Here is a 19,243-nt window from a genome sequence, read left to right on the forward strand (position 1 = left end):
TACTACATGTACCAAGACGGCAAGAGTCCATAACCGGGGGTTATCATGGTTATGGACTCTTGTCTTGATACAGCACTACCTATTATGGTGTCAAGGTCACGTGCGACTCGTAGACATGGATATGGACTTGGTAACGAGTGACGTACATGTATGTACGATACTGACAATAATCCAGCTCCCCGATTTCCAACACGATCCTTGACTTGATTGAAGTACAAAACCGTTATGTACTCTTGATATTATTGATAAAATCCGAAATTAAGATCGCTGTCTCGCGCACTTCAAAGTCTTCTAATAGTAATACTACTCTGCATTCATTGCGCACCTGTTCTTCCCCCGCTGTGCATGTGCGTACCGGTATGCCTGGTGTACCTGGTGTACAAGCACTGCACAATCATGTGGATGTTGCTCTTTGCCCTCTCGCCTCGGACTTCTTCGGCGAAGCGTCATTTTGCAGGTGACGAAGTGAGCGTATGGCTGTGCCGTGGCGCAGCACTGAGTCAGCGTGTTGTAGAGTAGGTGAGAGGCGTGCGAGCAGGGCGAGAGAGCGGGCTAATCATCAGACCACGAACAGAGACCGAAGGTTGAGCAGTTGGTGTGGGGCTCCAGACTGTGGTTTTCGGCAGATGCGAGCTCCTTGCAGGCGGCGAAGCCAGCCTGGGATATCCACGATTCGGGGCACAGCGAAAGGAAACGCCGAACTCACCGTATCGGTTCAATGTCGGCCTTTCGTTCGTGGCCATAGGAACTCCGAAAAAAGGCGGCAGCGAGACTCATAGCGGCGGCTCATGCGTTGCCGATAAGATTTCGCTACGACGCGTAACGTAGTGCCAGCAAACTGAGGCATCGCAGCGACCTGTTGAAAGAAGATAGGCTTACAAATCGTATCACAGGTGTCCCTCCTGACAACTCTAAGCGAGCAGTGCTAGTGAGCAACGTACAAAGGCACGTCCAAAGATAAGTGCCAAGCGATCAAAGTCAGTGGGAATGACAAACCTCTGGTGTCATCTACTTGTCACTGCGAGCTTCGGGGTGCGGTTTTTCAGAAGTAACACGTTAGTTGGGACAGGAGACAAAACACGGTACCTGGACAGAAACATCCCCGTGTTTTGACCACAGGTAACCGGTTCGAGTTTCGATCTAGTACTAGTAGTAGGCTCTACCTGGTCCAGCCCTGAGCTGAGCTAGCCGTAGTGTCGACATGATCAGCTGAGCAGAAAACATGGCTGATATGGCCGTGTGGAGTACACTCAGCACTTAGTCTTTAGTTTAGTGCTGAGCGTACTCCACACGTGAACCACACAGATTTATAGAAAGCATGATCTGCCTTTTTACATGTATAAGTCTGGGCTCAGTTACTACAATCTACATGATTATTGTACTACATGTAATGATGTAGTAGTCCGGTGGAGAGTGGAGAGTGAACCGGATAGACCTGGTGGACTGCCTGTATAATAGTAGTCTAGAGTGTATACATGGAGTCCAGTTAGTTACGAAGCAGTAGCGCCTTGTTGAGCTGGCCACAGCAGAATGGGATTTTCAATCCGGATAAACATATCCAGTTTTTAGGCGTCGAAACTATTAGTATTACTTACTTGAAAAGTAGGCTGGCTTTTGAGCTGTAGACTGTAGTACTACTACTAGTAATAGTGTAGAGTGTAGTAGTAGTAGAACTATGGGCCGGGTATTCGCGCCGACAGCGCATAGCGCGGCGAGCGGCTGTGCGGCTGGGGCTTGGATAGAGGATACTGAGTCTGTCGTTAGCACCATGGCATGGAGCCTACAGGCTACAGGCTACTAGTACACTACTAGTACACGTAGACCTACCCTACGTAGATCTACATGTATGTGTAGAGCTCCATGGTTGGCATACACTTGAGATGTTTTGGCTCGTTTGCTAGCTTTACTACAATACTAGCCTTTAGTTTAGCCTTGCGTGACTCGATCATGTATTCCCTGGTGTGTGGGCCAGAACAATGGACGTGATGAATGGCTCTCCTTCCTGCTTCACAACACAAGTACAATGTAGTAGTAGGCTAAAATAGCGCTTCCAATCTAGCCATATTACTGGCGCTAACAAACACACGAAGACCTGTTGTGTGGCATCGCCCTTCCCTTGATCAGTGGTGATCAGAAACCGTGTGATAGCTGCCGATAGACGATACAATGGACTGTATGATTTTTGTACACTCACACAGCTACACGTACACAGAGACTACTAGTACTACTACTAGCACTAGTACTTCAGCCAAGATAAGACAAAGCTAGCAGGTGGACTACTGCATTCATGATGCATCCTGGCTTGCTGGATCCATGGCTCAGTTGCAGATCATTCACTGAGCTGAGGCTGGTTGCCACATGCACAGCCAAAGGCAAAGGACAAGGTAATGTAGTTGGGCAATGAGCAGATTACGCAATGCCGCAGTGATTTCGGACTGAGTGTTTTACCGTTATCGTCCGGGTGGGCCTGTGCGGTAAAAGTGTCTACCCACGGCCACTGTCACACACACACAGTCCTACAAAAAATGTAGATCCTGTTGTGTTGACTCTTGTGTAGTCTTGATGACTGACTGTTGTCTGTGTAAGTACTACAACTTTACAAGTAGTAGTGTGTTGAGATTGAGTGTTGTGTCACCATGGTCACTGAGTGTGTGTATGTGCGTGTTGCCTACCACTGCACTGCAATCTGGGGACCACGTACTGAACTTCTGAAGTACATGCGTGAACTGGCACATCACGACACAGTCACTAGTAGTACAGACATGACCAGTGCTAGTGCTAGTGACGGTTGTGCGGTGTGGAGCGCTTCGGCTTCGTCATAAACAACTGACTACTAATACTAGCACAGCTCACTCATGTAACATTGTTGCAAACAAGACGCGGGTATCGAGTTACTGAGCATGAGATACATGTAAATGCGGCTACGCACGCAGCTGATAGAACAGTATCCAACGCCACGGATCGATCCACGAACTGAAGAAAACATTGCAACCCACAACTACACGGCACAAGGCCAAAGACGATAGTGTTTCAATGTTTCATGCATCATCATTGTCAGTATGTCATCATTGTCAGTATATGTCATCATTGACGTAACTACATGTAGTGTACATGGAAAATCATCAACATTTCGAGAAGGAGCTTCGAGCAATGTTTGATTTCCTACATCGCGGTCGCTACAAGTAGTTACGGGTCAAAATTCGACATTAGAGAGGTTAAGTTACACGTTTTTTGCCCTTTTTCAAAACGCGGTGCAAATCTCACGTTACGTGTAATTTTTACTTGTAGAGGTTAAGTTACACGTGCGACGTGACGTGAAATTTTGCCTGGCAGGATCCGGGTTTAGTTTGCACAAATATCAAATCTTTCAACAAACTCGATAAAACTCGATAAATTTCTGGAAACTCACACAAATTCGGTCGGAATAACCAAGCGAAACTTCCAAAAACTCACGTCATGAACTTACGTGCGGGACAGTCAACTCACGTGAAACACGTCAAATTTTACGTGAGTTTTTCACTTTTTGACGTAAAAGTTCACGGACGTACATGTAAGACTTTTACGTGAAACTTAACCTCTCTATTGGGACAAGAAAAGGCGATCGCTGGTCGCGTTCAGCAGGTAGTCGCTAGTCACAGTGCATTTTGAATGTGAGACCGTACGTAGATCTACGTGCCTGACGAAGTGGTCGGTAGTACCAGGCCGGTCGCTAGTCACGGTGGTCGTTAGTTACAGGTTTTACTGTACATGATTGTACCACAGTTCTAGTACATGTACATGTACATGTATGTAGGCTACACAAGTGTGTACAATGCACCTGATCTGTGCTGGTGGTCTGCGTGGTAAAGGGTTCAGAGGTCATGCAGATAGTGTTTTCAATGAAAAGCAGGGTAGAAATCATGGCAGTAGATTATCATCTGCTCGTCTTCTTCAAAGTAAGTTCTTTCTCACACTACTACCATGTGAACACAATAATAGAAAAGCTGACAGGATCGCTTTTCTAAATGATACAGTACATGTAGCAGAAGATGCGAGTGAATCAGCCTTTATCATCAGGTATCCTGGGGCGGACAAGATAGTGAAGGTCGGGTAGTCCGCAAAACTCCGCGTACATGTAATATGCATGTTACTTCGAAGTACGAAGTCATGATCTCTGGATTTTAGCAGCCATGACTGTGCACTGCAGGCTATGGATATTGCTCTAATGTAATATTAAGATGTATACTAGTACATACTAGTTGATGCTCGGTCATGATGGAAGGAGAGGTGGAGGTACGGGAGAGATCAGCTGATTATTCGCAGAGTGAGGGTGACATTGGTTGGACGAGTATGACGATTACGAAGACATTTGAACATGATAAATGTCAAAGGTAACTCAAAATAATTTGGCAATGAAAAAATCTTTTTACAAAAGAAGTCAACTAATGAATAGAAGAAGTAGGTTTTCTCTTTTCCATGTTGATCTCTAGCATGCATGAATGGACACCGTCGTATGGGGATACTCCGGTAACATTTTAGTTGTACAGTCAACTTCGCTAATAACGACTGCGGATATAACGACAATTCGCGAATAACGACACAGTTTCCATGCCCAGAGCACAGTCCATTCTACCTGAATACATATAATGAGACTTCGGGTATAACGACACTTCGCGAATAACGACACTTTTCTGATGCCCCGCCGAGTGTCGTTATTATGCAAAGTTGACTGTACTTAAAAGCTATGGCCACTTGCAAGTACGAAAAAGGCCCAATTTCCGAACTTTGAGGCTCCATAAGTACAACGTGAATATGTATCCCCACGTGCCAAAGCATAATATGAGGATTTTGCGAGCATAATGCGAGAATCCATGAAAGCATAATTCCATGATTTCGCGAGCATAATCCGCCGGAGCCTACCTATGTATACCCATAGACCTACGGGTACAATATACTAAATAAGGTGAGTGCATAAAGCATCACTACACGCTGTACTCTAAACGAGCTGTACACATGTACGTATACATGAGCTCAAACAGGAGTTACAGGACACTACCGAGATCACATATCCAGCGCCAGGGAGCTTCAAATACACCCCATCGCTGGATACGAGAAAATTCTCTCCTCGCCAGCCATTCCCCGCTCAAGGCCAGTCACTCGGAAAGAAATTCGACTTTAAAATTTGCCGTGGCTGAAATGTCGAGCGTAATCTTTGGAATGCGACATCGCAGCTCTTCACCGACTGATGCAATGGAAAGCTGAGCTCTTCGGCTTTTCCATCGATCTCTAGAGATCCATTCAAGTATATGTACGCACGGATGGTAAAGGGTTAAAGGGGAAGTTAAGGTGAAAATTAAAATTTCACCAGTTGTAGTCTTCGGGGTGCTGAGTCGAATGGTCTTGGTCCGAGAAAGCTGAGCCGCTCCCTTCCTACTTGAATCCCAATCGAACTCGCGCACTTCCACCGAAACTGGGTGACTGCGCCCTACTAGATGGGGATTTGTATGCAAAATGTCACTAAAAGCGCCATTTCGTTCTTATAAAAGCACGGATGACCGCGATTGGCCCATATATTGTAGTCTTTTGGATGCTGAGTCAACTGGTTTTGGTCCGAAAAGGCTGCGATGCAGCGTTCCTCCTTTATTCCCAATCGAACATGGTTGAACAAGCGGTCACGTGCTCCTGGGTGCCCAAATCACCTGGTCACCACGCCAGCAGGCGACAACTTTCACACCAAGGTTAAACTCGAGTTCAACTCGAGTGACAGGAGTGCACCCAAAAAAAGGTCAAACAGGCGAGTAAGGTGTACCCTGCAGGCACGGTGACCAGGTGACTGGTGTACGCAGGAGCACGTGACCGCTTGCTCAACCATGTTCGATTGGGAATAAAGGAGGAACGCTGCATCGCAGCCGTTTCGGACCAAAACCAATCGACTCAGCGTCCAAAAGACTACAACATATGGGCCAATCGCGGTCATCCATGCTTTTATAAGAACGAAATGGCGCTTTTAGTGACATTTTGCATACAAATCCCCATCTAGTAGGGCGCAGTCACCCAGTTTCGGTGGAAGTGCGCGAGTTCGATTGGGATTAAAGTAGGAAGGGAGCTGGACATGTATGAGTACTTGATAAGCACACTAACGTGACTTTGAACCTGTAATACTGTGCTAGGGGTACGACCAGAAAGTGTGTGACGAGTGGGCATGAATAATATGTCACCTCTAACAAACAGTGTTCATTCACCAAACCATCCATGGTGCTTTATGATGTGGTGTTCATATTCCACCGCGTCTACCGCGTCACTGCATACTGGCCTGATGTTCATTTTCTTGCCTACAAAACTAAAACTATCTACATTACTGTACCAGTACACGTACATGGCATATCTGACACATTGTCCTCTTTTTCGGGGGGGGGGGGGAGGGGGGGGGCATGGTTGAACTACTCTTGAAGCAGTTTGTGGTGGAAATCACTGCACAGGATCAGTACCTGGGTGGGACATCCAAGCTTAGCATGATCCAATCTCGGCGGGCCTGACCTTCATCGCTAGCAACTTCCTGCACACTGGAACACCAGGAATGTGAAGCCCAAGAACGACCGGCCTGGACAAATAAAAACAACGGAGCCTGGAGCTAAGTACATGTACATCATTTACAGTGCGGACTCGGAAAGAAAGAAAGAGAGAGAGAGGGGGGGGGCGAGACAGAGAGAGGGGGAGAGAGAGACATACAGACAGACAGAGAGAGAGAGGGAGGAGGAGCGAGACAGACAGACAGACAGAGACAGAGAGAGAGAGACACACACACACACACACACACAAACACAGAGAGGGAGAGAGAGAGAGAGAGAGAGAGAGAGAGAGAGAGAGAGAGAGAGAGAGAGAGAGAGAGAGAGAGAGAGAGAGAGAGAGAGACAGAGAGAGACAGAGAGAGACAGAGAGAGAGAGAGAGGAGAAATTTTCTCATATCGTTAGCCGCATTGCTTGTGGGTACTGATGGAACGAGAACGAAGTCTCAGGTAAACGTGCCCTGACTGATTTTGGTAAGTTAACTTGTAGTGAAACCCAGATTCTTGTGTGACAGTCAGCAGTTGTGCTATCACTGTTGATATGTGAAAACTAGTATCCCACCCTGACTACTCTGGCACCATGTTCTACACGAGGACACACACACACACACACGAGGACACACACACACACACACACAGCTTCTTTCCCTGTGCATAATCTTTAAGCAAAGGCCAATGCAGCATACTTGGACGTACAGCGTACATAAACGCCACCATACTCTCATCAATGAACATGCAATGGAAAAGATAAGTTACGACGAATAGAACGTGCCCGACAGGAAAATTGAGCAGATCAGTGAATGCACTTTGGGACAAGCCACATACGTGCATGCAGTACCGAACGAAGAATAAAGGCAGTCAGAAGGGAGTCGCAAGAAAGAGACACCGGCCGTGTACTGCAATATGACACGTATGCTGTGTCCAAGTCATCGGTAGCCAAGGCCAGGGGCGCTTGGGGGGGGGGGGGGGGCAACTTACACGATGCATGTCAAACATCAGAAATATCGGCCGAAATAACACTAGTGGCCATGCACTGTGATACGTGGGCATGGAGCAAAGAGCCGTGCCCAGGCCAATGCACATACTGCACACAGCCATCCCGCCACTTCCACCGCAATATAAGAAAACCAGAAAGCAGTTGCAACATTGCATTCGGTGATCACGCTCCGTTTACACATCAGATCCGGGGACAATCGATGTCTCGGCCGCAGTCTGCAATGAGGAAACAGAATAGAAAGATCAATGACAGTCATTTTCTAGGCAGTTCCAGACTTGGCTGAAGGCAGTTCCGGAGTTGTTTACAGGAATACCGTAAAATTCCATTAATAAGCCCCGGGCGTATACTTTGCAGAGCGTCAAAAACCGGACGTATATTTGGGCATGGGCATATTTTAGGGCATGGGCGTTATTTCGGAAGCAATCTGCAGAACATCAATCTATCAGCAACCCACTAGTTTCAGTGAACCACCATTCACACTGAGCGCGGTACAGGTACATCAAACCACAGCTGGAAATTTGGTCGTAACCAAGAATGTAGCGATAAATTACAGATTTGATAGGTAAACCACTTGCCATGGTAAGTACAAGGCACAACAGGTAACGGCATGGCAGAAAACGTCGTGACGCTGAAGCAGGTAAGGCAGAAAACTAGATGACACGCCCTGGTTATTTTGAGTCCACTTTACGCCCTGGGCTTATTTCGGGCATGGGCGCTAAAACGGACTTGAAGTGTACACCGCCTAAACCTGGGCTTATTATCGGACATGGGCGTTATTTAGGGTGGGCTTATTTACGGAATTTTACGGTATTCTGACACAAGTTGACTCATCAATATTGTACAAAACATGATCGTTCAAGAGGATTTAGTTCTCGTTCGGCAGCTTGCAATGACAGAATCGAGGAATTTGTTCTGCATGAGTGGGCCATGTGCGTGTAGGGGGGGGGGGGGGGGGAGCAAATCTGTTCGAATATCAGACTTTACAGATCCGCTCAGTAGATCCTCAGGAACTTTAGCAGGACTTGAAAGTGATCACGTCAAACATGGCAAAGTCCCAGGACCAGTCCGGTCACTAGCAACCGATGTTTCACCCCGGCAACATGACAGACAGTCCACCACAGAGCAATGACTTACTTTCAGAGCCTGCATTCGTTCCGTCCAGTCGTACGCAGCAAGCTTGGGAATGACCGCAATTAGAAGCTTCTTGACGCCGTCAGTGAGCTTCCTGAAAGCTGCCAGACACGCAGGTACGTCAACCTGTGAACCAACAACACACAACACCAATATCGAAACAGAACTACAGCAATCTGTTGTGCATTTTGAACAATAATGGCTTGCTGAGAATGAGTTGGAAGATTGACCATCTGACGCTACTGTCACTGTCCCTGCACATTGACACTGTTCCATGAAAACCGGCAGAGAAACTCCACCACCAGCAGAAGTAACACGGATAGTTGTTCAAACAATACTCCATTGCAAGAACTGTACAGCTGTATTATAAATTTATAATGTTGTGCGTTACTTCTTTTTTTAATAAAAATAAAAGGACCAAGGAACTACAAGTTACGCTATAATGTCCGCTAACACCACCAGCTACTGAACAATCCCCTCCTTATGTTATTTCTCAAACTTAGAACTTCCAAGTCGGAAGGCTGTTGGAGTGCACATCCAATATGTGCTAGAGCTGTTAGCCAGTCAGTTGTAGAACGCCAGTCAGTGTCGTGCAATGTTATCGCATGAGCTGATCGTTTAGTAGCTGATGGTGTTAGTGGACATTATAGTGTAACTTGTAGTTCCTTGGTCCTTTTATTTTTTTAATAAATTAATCCTTGGCTCTCCATCCGAGTTACTTTTTTTTCTTTCTTTCTTCTTCCTCATCCACTTGATCACAGTCTCTTCTTCCATCTGTTCTCTTTTCATTGCCATGGCCAGGTAGAGTAACCATGCATTTGTATTGGCTATTGCCGTGGGGCGGTGAGTCAAAACAACAAACATCACCACCAACACCACACAAAGAGGACTGCCAGCGGCATGTACCACACGTACCGGTGCTTCGTTGACCTTCCAGCAGTCGTAGTCCGTCGGCAAGGCAATGGCGGCGTAGCACAGGCCCAGCTCGTTGGCAATCGGTGCCTCGGGCACCGTGGTCATGTTGACCACCTGAGCGCCCCAGCTGCGGAACACGTTGCTCTCGGCGCGCGTGCTGAAGCGCGGGCCTTCGATGGTGACTGCTGTGCCGCTGGCGTGACAAGTTAGGTTCAGCTCTGCAGCCGTCTCACCCACAATCTGTACACATAAAGGCATGGAGAAACTCACTCATCTTGACCAAAAAAGAAAATCACGGTTCACGTGAGACTCGGCTGGAGGCAGAGTTTTCCGCATCCATAGGAACACCACCACCCTCTATGGATCTTGATCCATCTTGACCAAAGAGTACCGGTACATACAATCATATTGCACAGAGAGCGGAAGAAATGTACAGCAAACAACACCGTGCTTACAATCAACTCGTGAACTGATGGACAGTACAGAAATGGCCAAGCCACCGCATTACTAGTACACTAGCAAATACACCTCAGACGAATTCTAAGAAGGAATCCCATTCCACACATGTCATCACAGCCATACACACGCTACACTGAAACACCAATTCTCCAATGGTCGCTACTGTGAAGAAAGGAGCACAACATGTGTGTGAGCACGCGCGTGTGTATGTATGGCCACTATTTCATGTAAAGAGGTTGCAAATGAAATTCAGTCCGTGAATGTACTTGATCGCATTCAACCATGGTATGCTGAATCCTTCGAATGTGGTGTGCATGCCAGCCGAATTGTGGAGATCACTTCCATGGCATGTCTTCCTTATAGAATGTCGTAGATACATTGCTTTCATGCCTGCCGGTATAACGCATGAGACACCAAATTCTAGTGCTGGAGTACAGCATGGAGACAGAACGTACCTATACGCTACATACTGTGTTGGTATAGCGGGTGTGTACCGCGCTTGATCGCATATCACTTACCACCACCGCAGTATTCAGCAGTCTACATGTAGTACTGTGCAGGCGGTGCAGTAAGCAAGTACTAGTACATGATTGTATAGATACACTCATACCTCTCTTATCCGCACCTCAATGTAACGGGCACCTCGGTATACCAGGCAACCCTGTGGGCGAGCGTATGTCGAAATATTACTACTCTTTTGCCAAGTTATCGCAAATATACTGACATCATACGCCAGATCTCTGACCCTTCCCACATTGACATGTATGTGATTCAGAGCTACGGACGTTTCAAAGTTATGTGCAGTGTCCGGTCCTGGACCGCACGGATAAGCAAGATATGAGTACAATACCTCTTTCCCCACTTGCCTTCCCAACAATAACTTAATAAGCAAGTGAAAACAAGACCTCTATCCCCGCTAACCTTTCTCATGATTTTACAGAAGGGCTCTGCCATCGGGATGTGGAAGACACCCTTTGCTGCAGGAGAGGAGCCATCGTAGCAAGACAGAGGACGCTGGTTTGTGCGATCGATGAACTGGTCCAGCAGTACAATCTCGCCAGGGTTGATCTCTTCCTGAAGCGAGCCGCATGCGGTGGTCACCAGGACATGAGTGCAGCCAGCGTCACGCAAAGCCCACATGTTGGCACGGTAGTTGACATTAGTGGGGTTGACGGTATGCTTGCGACCATGTCTACAACAGGACAAGCGGATAGTAAACGGGGAAAGACAGAGAACGAGGAGAGAGAAAAGAATCAGACGGGAAAGGAAAGGAGTGTGTCGGGATACCACTCTGGTTACACTGCTGTACAAGCTGAAAGCCATAGAGCGAAGCTACAGAGGAATTCCTGTGCAGTGAATCAACTTGAGTACATGTAGTGCTGGATAATCGAGGAGTATAGTGTAGCCACTGAAACCTTACTCCCCCCCCCCCCACACACACACACACAAAAGTACATTTAATTAACCACACATGTATTTGTTCCACAAAATATTAGAGAGGTTCTGCAAAACGAAAATGTGTACGAACTTTCGCTCTACGTCACGAAGTGAGAAACTTCGCACGAACTTTCGCAACTTTGGACGCGAAACTTGCAGGGAACGCGAAATGAACTTTCGTAGGAAGTTTCGTGAGATTGGGTCATGTCGTACGTGCACTTGGCGCGTGCAAACTACGAAAATGTGCAGAACACAAAGTTCGTGCGAAAATTCGTACACACTTTCGCAAGGCCTGTCGCGAAACTTCGTTCGAACTTTCGTTGTGCAGAACCTCTCTATTATACATGTAATGGCTGGGAAATATACACCACGATACACTGTCCGGTTATTCTGTAGTGAAGAGAGAACCCCTTCCTTTCACACCCCACAGTAAGAAAAGAAACCACCAAGTTTACATGCAAAAGCACAGCGTATGTAAAATCATGTCCGTGTCTTTCCCTCAAACCAGTGAATAGTCATGTACTTCAAAATACAAACCTCACCTTGCCAGGAGAACACACGGTACATCTCCAATTGTTCCGTGGATCAGAGCATCAGATGGCTAAACAATAGGGGAAACAAAGACAGACCACGAGATGGAAGATACAACACAAATAGGCATACAAGCAAGAACTGCTTTCCGCACTGGACACCTGGGCCAGATGCCCTCCCGTATTATTTCCAAGCACATTGAAGACTGTCACCGGAACTGACTCAGGATCATCTGAGCTAGCGGCATTTGCACTACAAAATAATAACTCCGGAAAAGTACAGTTGCGCTCGGTGAATCTGACCCAAAGTGCAAACTGGCGCCCTAGGCTAGTTCCCATTACCTCACTTTACTCGAACATGTGTACGACCAGCCGCATTCGTACCACTTCCAGGGCAGCGAGGGCCGCGCAAGTTGAGGATGCCAAATATGCACTTTGTGTCGGATTTCACAAAGCGCAACTATATCTCTGTCAGATCAATCCTTCTGTTGTGCTTTCAATGTCCCTGTTGCGGCCAGCAAAAGCTCTTCTAGCCCCATATGGTGATAAAAATCCTTGAGAATTAGCCCTGACCCAGTGTATGCATAGGAGATATGCTGTAAATCAGGAATATTTTGAACACTTTTATCCGTACTTTTATCCTCGTATAATTGGGGATTTACTGTAAAAGCAGAAATTTTCGGTGGTGTTTTATTTTCGGTAACTTCGGTGCCGACAATTTTTAACGAAAATAAAACGCACCGAAAATTCCGGTACTACCGGTACTGTATACATTTAGTACTACAGTCAAATCTGCCGTCAGCGACCTCTGCTGTAGGCGACCACCTACCGTTAGCGACCGATTTTCCGAGCACCGACGGTTTCACATACAAACTGATCTGTCCAGAGCGACCATCTGCTGTGCGCGACCAGCGACCGCGATTTCATGCACGGTGGCTGCATTCAAATCTGCTGTAAGCGACCGCGACCCTGGTTCAGTCAGGTGCGAAACTGTACTTGCCAGTGCGCTGTCAACTGCAAAGTGTGAAAATGCGCTGTCTTGCAAGTGCGATCGACTGGCGCCTGGCCTGTACTGAGGCTCTGCTGTAGCTCTCAAGTCCAGGCTGTGTCGATCTACTGCCGTGTCGCATACGCGTACTATACGGGTATGGTCGTCGTTGAATATCCAATAAAATGATATTAAAAATCACATTATTCTCGTCGATTTGAGTACATGGAAGCATATACCTGGTATGCCGGATTTACCATACATCTGCCGTAAGAGACCATCTGCCGTAAGAGACCGCTTTTTCTTGCACCAAGGGGCGGTCGCTTACGACAGATTTGACTGTAGTACACTTACCTGGAAAACGGGTTTTACCGAAAATTTCCCTCTACCGAACCGCCGATTTTGGAGAATACCGAAAATATTACACCACCGAAAATTTCTGCTTTTACAGTAGATCAAAGCATACGGAATTTTTATGAAATACTCCAGACTGACTGGGACCAAATGACTAGTCGTATCTGAAGGCGTGAGCATGAGGCAAGGACACGATGCCAGTGAGTTGCCTAGTCGTAAGCAGTGAGAAAATGGCTCCAAAGATATACTTCAAAACTGTATTCATGGAAGGTTTCATACTTTGCATAATCCACACACAGAGGTCCTTGAGAATAGCACTCAACCAGGCCATACCTTGCCAAAGGGCGTCTCGACGAATTTCTCTTCGCGACCGGCCAGAAGGTCTGGGTCATCCATGCCCGTGCCACCGATAATTCCAAGCTAAACAGTCATGTACACAAACACACGCACAAACATTGAACCTTGAACATGCCCATTGCCAACGGCAATGATAGCAAAGGGACTATCTGCTAGCTTTGAACACATATACACACACCCGCGCGTGCGCGCACACACAGCTGGAACGATAGACCAACGATGCATTGTACTTGCGCCAACAGCAGGATTGAATCCACAGACGGTGAACACGATCCACCACAATTCGGTCTTTTTTCCCCAAGTCAATTACCTTAACCACTCGGCCACCACTGTGAGTGCACCTCTCTTTTCTCTCTTAGGGCGCGTTCAGACCACCGATAAAAAGTGACCAATTGGGAAAGCTTCCAAGGTGATTTGATCACGTGACGTTACTGGTACGCTACAGGCGGAAAAGTTTTACTGCCGCGACTGCTGCAGCAGTAAAACTTTTCCGGCAGTAAAAATAGAGTGCTCAGGCTGGGAAAAAGGGAAAATCCCTTCTTAGTGCCGGGGTGAGAGCTGCAAAACTTGCGTACCGGTAACGTTAGTTTATCGGTAGTGCGAATGTCCTTCACGGTTTATCGCCATTCACGGTTTAACGGGATTCACGGTAGTCTGAACACGCCCTTATCTGGAAAGCTCAGATCTACGTGCACATACTAGCATACCATGTAATCAAATCACGCCATTGCACTCAAATAAAAGACTGCGTCTAATGACAAGACCGGAGTAAAGCGGGATTCACCGAAGCATTTTTGCGATGCAATGTGCGATGCGATGGCCGCGAAACTGGGAAATCCCTGAATCGCACCCATCTCACGGCTACGTAACTGGGCCATTGCAGAAGTTGAGCTTGGCTCAAGTTTCAGGATGCGACATGTGATGCGATGTCTTTAGTGAATGGATATGGATACAGATTCACACAGTTAACAGACTAAAGTGAGCGCACGGTAAAAAAATTCATAATTCTGGCAGGAGTTGTTTAGGTACCGGGTACATAAAATTTACACATATCGCCAAGACAGTGACTGTTCATGGTGGCGAACATTATGAATGAACTAACTTTATTTCAGTCGATAGCCATGTCAGTGAATGCTGAGACGTGTGACATACATGCACATGCACAGTACTAACCTTGAACGACATCTTGCGAAATATTGTGAGGTCTAGCAAGAGGACAAGAACAAGTATGGGGCGTATTTCAGAAAAACAAAAATGAAACATGTACTGCATTTACATTGTAATAATTAATGATCAAGGAGCTCATCTCATCAACAAACATGAATACAAATTTGAAAACAGCACAGAATCATTCGTTCATGCAGAACCCACAGTCATCCATACCGTACCTTTCAAAGTCAAAGTAACAGCTGGACAGTTCAACCTCGAACGTAGACTACTTCCTCGAGGAACAAAACAGTTGAAGCTCGTAGTACAAGTAATATAAGGGGAGGAAGAAAGGTCAAGAAACAACGTGATCGTAACTAGTTAACTCCTCTTTCTCCAGACGTCCAGATCTCACAAGACAACCCACCTTGAAAGGCCAACAAAAATCGATTCGATCATGCATGCATTCATCATGCACACCTGACACACGCTGTCACCAGGTCACCATCGCGTGCATACTACTATACTATTCATGCATATAGCGCATGTGCGCTGGTACATGGTATATGCATGATCTATGATGACACCACGTGCACGAGCCACGTGCATGCCACGCACGTAAAATCGCATATTTCGCAACAAAAAATAAAAGGCAAAACTAGAGATTTAGCATAGCGCGCTATTAAGTATTAGTAGAGAGGTTAAGTTTCACGTAAAAGTCTTACGTCCGTGAACTTTTACGTCAAAAAGTGAAAAAACTCACGTAAAATTTGACGTGTTTTACGTGAGTTGACTGTCCCGCACGTAAGTTCATGACAAACACGTGTAACTTAACCTCTCTAGTATTACGCACGCAACTCGACTCCTTCTTCTTCATGCATGCACCCGTACGTAGTCCCGTATACGTACACCCCGTGCAGTACCGCAATACTTTCACAATGAAATCTCGTACTTGACGCATACCGCGGTACTTACCGGTAATTGTACAGCACGATTCGTACGACTTCTGCTCATGCTCATGGCCTATGGCATGACTGTATGTAAAACGTGACAAGAGTGCATAATCCCTGCATGCCTAGCGCCTGGGATTATGATTGTACTCTTGGTAAAAGCAAAGACAGAAGTAACGAGTAACGCTACTACGGCTCTCGCAGTGTCGACATGTCTAGTTTCAAATGTCATGGTCAATTATAAGACAAAATAATTCAACAGATCACCACCTTTGCAATGCGCGGCGCAATCACAAGGCCCCCTCCTTGAGAATCTTCGTTTTCAGGCTTGCCCCGACATTAGAATGATTTGCGGCAACGGTTCAACATACCATCTATCATCACCAATAGCTCGGAGTATTGACTCCTTCCTCCTTAGTTACCAGTATCACCAAGAGTACATATCCCCGGGTCACAGTATGTGCAGTAGCTGCAGGCATTGCTAATTTGCTACTCTATTGTCCGTGCTGGGAAATTTTACAGCAAGGACCATGGATGGTACGGTGGTAGTGAAGTAGTAAACTCCCTCCACAATGCTGCGAACTCGTACATCCTGAAACAATTTAGCTATGATGTGGCAAACCAGACCGCCGCTATGTAAGAGTTCAAGACGGTCACACCAGTACTTCGAAGTACACTCAGTACAGTCATGCATGACTCACACACACACTGAAAAGACCGAAGCGCCTGATTCACTCGTGACTGTGAGTACGAACGCAGTTCAAAGCGGAAATCGTGACAGCACTGGATGAGAGGTATGAGTGACAGCTGCCGGGGAAATCAGGGCCTGGTCATGCTATCTATCACGATACACGCTTCAGTGTTTCTCCGGGTGGCTATCAGACTTGAATGTACAAAATTAATGATCAAGCAAGGTGGGATGAAATATAACAGCTGTACTTCCGAGTATGACGGTGTTATGCTTCATCATTTGGCTTTTAAAAGTCACAGGGAGTATCGGCACAAGCACTGGCTTTCCATTCCATACTATGCGATGATGTCGGCACTCGACAGTTTCTCCATACAAACCATATGCGATGATGTCATTCACATAACCGGCTTTTTCGCCTGTGCCAGTGGAAACATGTACGGTGAGTTCACAGAATGCTGACTTGATCTCCATCACAAAGCAGGCTAACATAGAGGCAAAGCTCACCAGTGACATTGGTTAGTGTCTGCATTGCTCCGGTGCGCTCATGACAACCGACCAGCGTGCAGCTCTCGCAGTCCAGTGACATGTGAATGACATCGCCGGCTTGCCAAGGTTGGCCCAAGGCACTGCCCGTCCAGTGCTCATGGCCGCGTCCATAGGTGCTATGCCAGCCAAAGCATCTCGTCTGCCCACGCTCATAGGTACCTAGCGTAGGCTGTTCGGCATTGCACATGAAGATCATGTGGTGGATGTCGCCGGTGGTGATGTGATCGATGCGGACACTGACGTCGTGTTGTCCCGCACTCCATCGTTCTACACCGCACACCGACTTCCACTCCCTGCGCCCAGAGTTGTGTGTGACCGCTCTAGCATCATCAGACAGTAGCATACCACCATGGCAGCGGCCAGAGTCAAATGTCAGCGATGGTTCTTGGATGGCAATGACAGCAGGACTTCCTTGTAGGTGACGCTGGTTGACTGTGGCGGACACTCGGATCTCCCCTATCATTCCAGCCGTCTTCAATTCAGCAACCAGCATGCTAGGTGGAGAAGCACCGGTATGTGTTGCCTTAGTGACAGGGTAAACAATATCATCATCATCGGAAGACGTTACTTCAATCCTCAGTTTATCCGCCTGCTCCTTTGTTCCAGCCAGCTGGTCACCAAGTGCACTTCTTGGCTCAATCGATACTAGGAGATCTTGTCCTCGTTTCAGTGCAGCTGGAACGGTCATCTTACTCCTTTCAGAGCACAGCTGTTCTGTGAGAAAGCCAGCGCTGGTGAGGATTGCTTCAGACTCTTTTCGGCTGTGTGGTGCAAAGAGTAGAGTAATAGGTGCGGGAGGTTTCATTTCCATTTCACTTACAGCCACCAGGGCATGACATGTCGCCTCTTGAAGCCATCCACACATCTTCAAGAAGTTCCTGTCAGAGATGCAATTCTCCGTTAGATGTTTTACTCTCTGGCCCAAGTTCAAACTGGTCGCAATGCATCGCTGTCGCTCTTCCAAAGCAGTGCGATGCTGAGACTGCATATCATCCACAGCATTGAGCAGTTGCCGTTGCCGCTTGTCAACAGTATTCTTCAATTCCATGCAGAAGTCCTCGATTTGAGATGACACCGCTTCGGTTTGGTTATGCAGACTGGAGAGCGTATCGTCTACTTGACTCAATGCCTGCTCGAGCGGGCTTTCTCCATCTGAGGAAAGGGCTTTCAGCTCTGTGATGAGGCTGTCTTTGATTGTGGCAGCAGCTTGATTGATCATAAGCAAATCACTGCGATGCTGGTCATGTCGATTGGATGAGAGGCATTTGTCACAGAGGATCTTTTCACAGACCATGCAGTAGTGTGTTTGCTTCGACGACGGATGCAGTGGGCACTTGGTGACATTGCTCGCCGCGTCCACGGTATCGTGAGAAAACAGCGGCCCCATTTCGCAGAGGGACACGACGTTGTGCTTGTAAAAGCGGCGAGAGGCGACATGCCCTTCAGCATGAACAGCACAGAAATGCTCTTCGCATTCAACACAGGTAGCCACTGCTTTGGTATCCTCCGCACACTCGTCACAACACGTCATGTGCCCCCGCACTGGTGATCCATCCCTATTGTCACCGATACTGTACACATCACAATCTGGCAAGAACTGCAACAGCGGTATTCCAGCCAGCGGCGACGGTGGTGTTATCGTTCCACAGTCCGCACAGCGCAACGAGCTGTCTTCGTTGGTTTGGATCTCGACGCACTCCACGCACAAGGAATGGAGACATTTCAGCAGCCTGCCGCGCTTCCCACTGCTGCCACATAGCACACAGACTGGTCCTGTCATTACTACTAGGCATGTGACTTGTACAACTAGATCCACGGGTAATCTGCAGGGCGAATCAGGAAATGAATGAATACTGAGCTCGTAGGCTGTACTTTTTGAGGCCTTTATGGCCGATTCTTAACAGCTTGCTGTCTACAGTATTGGGTAAATGAGTGAGCAGTGAGCTGAACACATTTGCCTCGGCGACGATGGTTCTATCTGACGAGACAACTACTGGGGTGCACAGCGGCACAGGCAAACAGTTGTGTCCATGTCTGATGAGGTCGCTATTTATTGTGAGCTGACAAGAGCTCTCTAGCGGCTACAGCCGCTTTCTCCGAACCTTCATTCTGCCGACTTCTCCCCCATCACAAGGCTGAATGGCTCAAAGCTCGTCTGGTCCGACTCGGGTGGACGAGACGTGCCTCCATTACTCAT

At 47.2% G+C, this 19,243-nt stretch overlaps 2 protein-coding genes across 2 annotated transcripts; both read right to left on the bottom strand.

Annotated features, from left to right (window-relative positions):
* Positions 1-7,228: 7,228 nt before the first annotated feature.
* LOC135813985 (S-methyl-5'-thioadenosine phosphorylase-like) lies at positions 7,229-15,250 on the bottom strand. The gene is made up of 8 exons (XM_065327030.1): positions 15,102-15,250; positions 14,887-14,918; positions 13,690-13,776; positions 12,027-12,085; positions 10,969-11,239; positions 9,589-9,828; positions 8,677-8,799; positions 7,229-7,757 (listed from the first exon to the last, which is right to left on the bottom strand). Exons 2-8 carry the CDS (start codon positions 14,896-14,898, stop codon positions 7,716-7,718), a joined length of 834 nt encoding a protein of 277 aa, XP_065183102.1. The 5' UTR covers positions 14,899-14,918; positions 15,102-15,250; the 3' UTR covers positions 7,229-7,715.
* A 1,051-nt stretch (positions 15,251-16,301) lies between these two features.
* On the bottom strand, positions 16,302-19,243 carry LOC135813986 (E3 ubiquitin-protein ligase TRIM45-like). The gene has a single exon (XM_065327032.1). The coding sequence runs from the start codon at positions 18,824-18,826 to the stop codon at positions 16,946-16,948; it is 1,881 nt and encodes a 626-aa protein (XP_065183104.1). The 5' UTR covers positions 18,827-19,243; the 3' UTR covers positions 16,302-16,945.

The sequence above is a fragment of the Sycon ciliatum genome, chromosome 4, assembly GCF_964019385.1.
Source record: "Sycon ciliatum chromosome 4, ocSycCili1.1, whole genome shotgun sequence".
NCBI classification, from domain to species: Eukaryota; Metazoa; Porifera; class Calcarea; order Leucosolenida; family Sycettidae; genus Sycon; species Sycon ciliatum.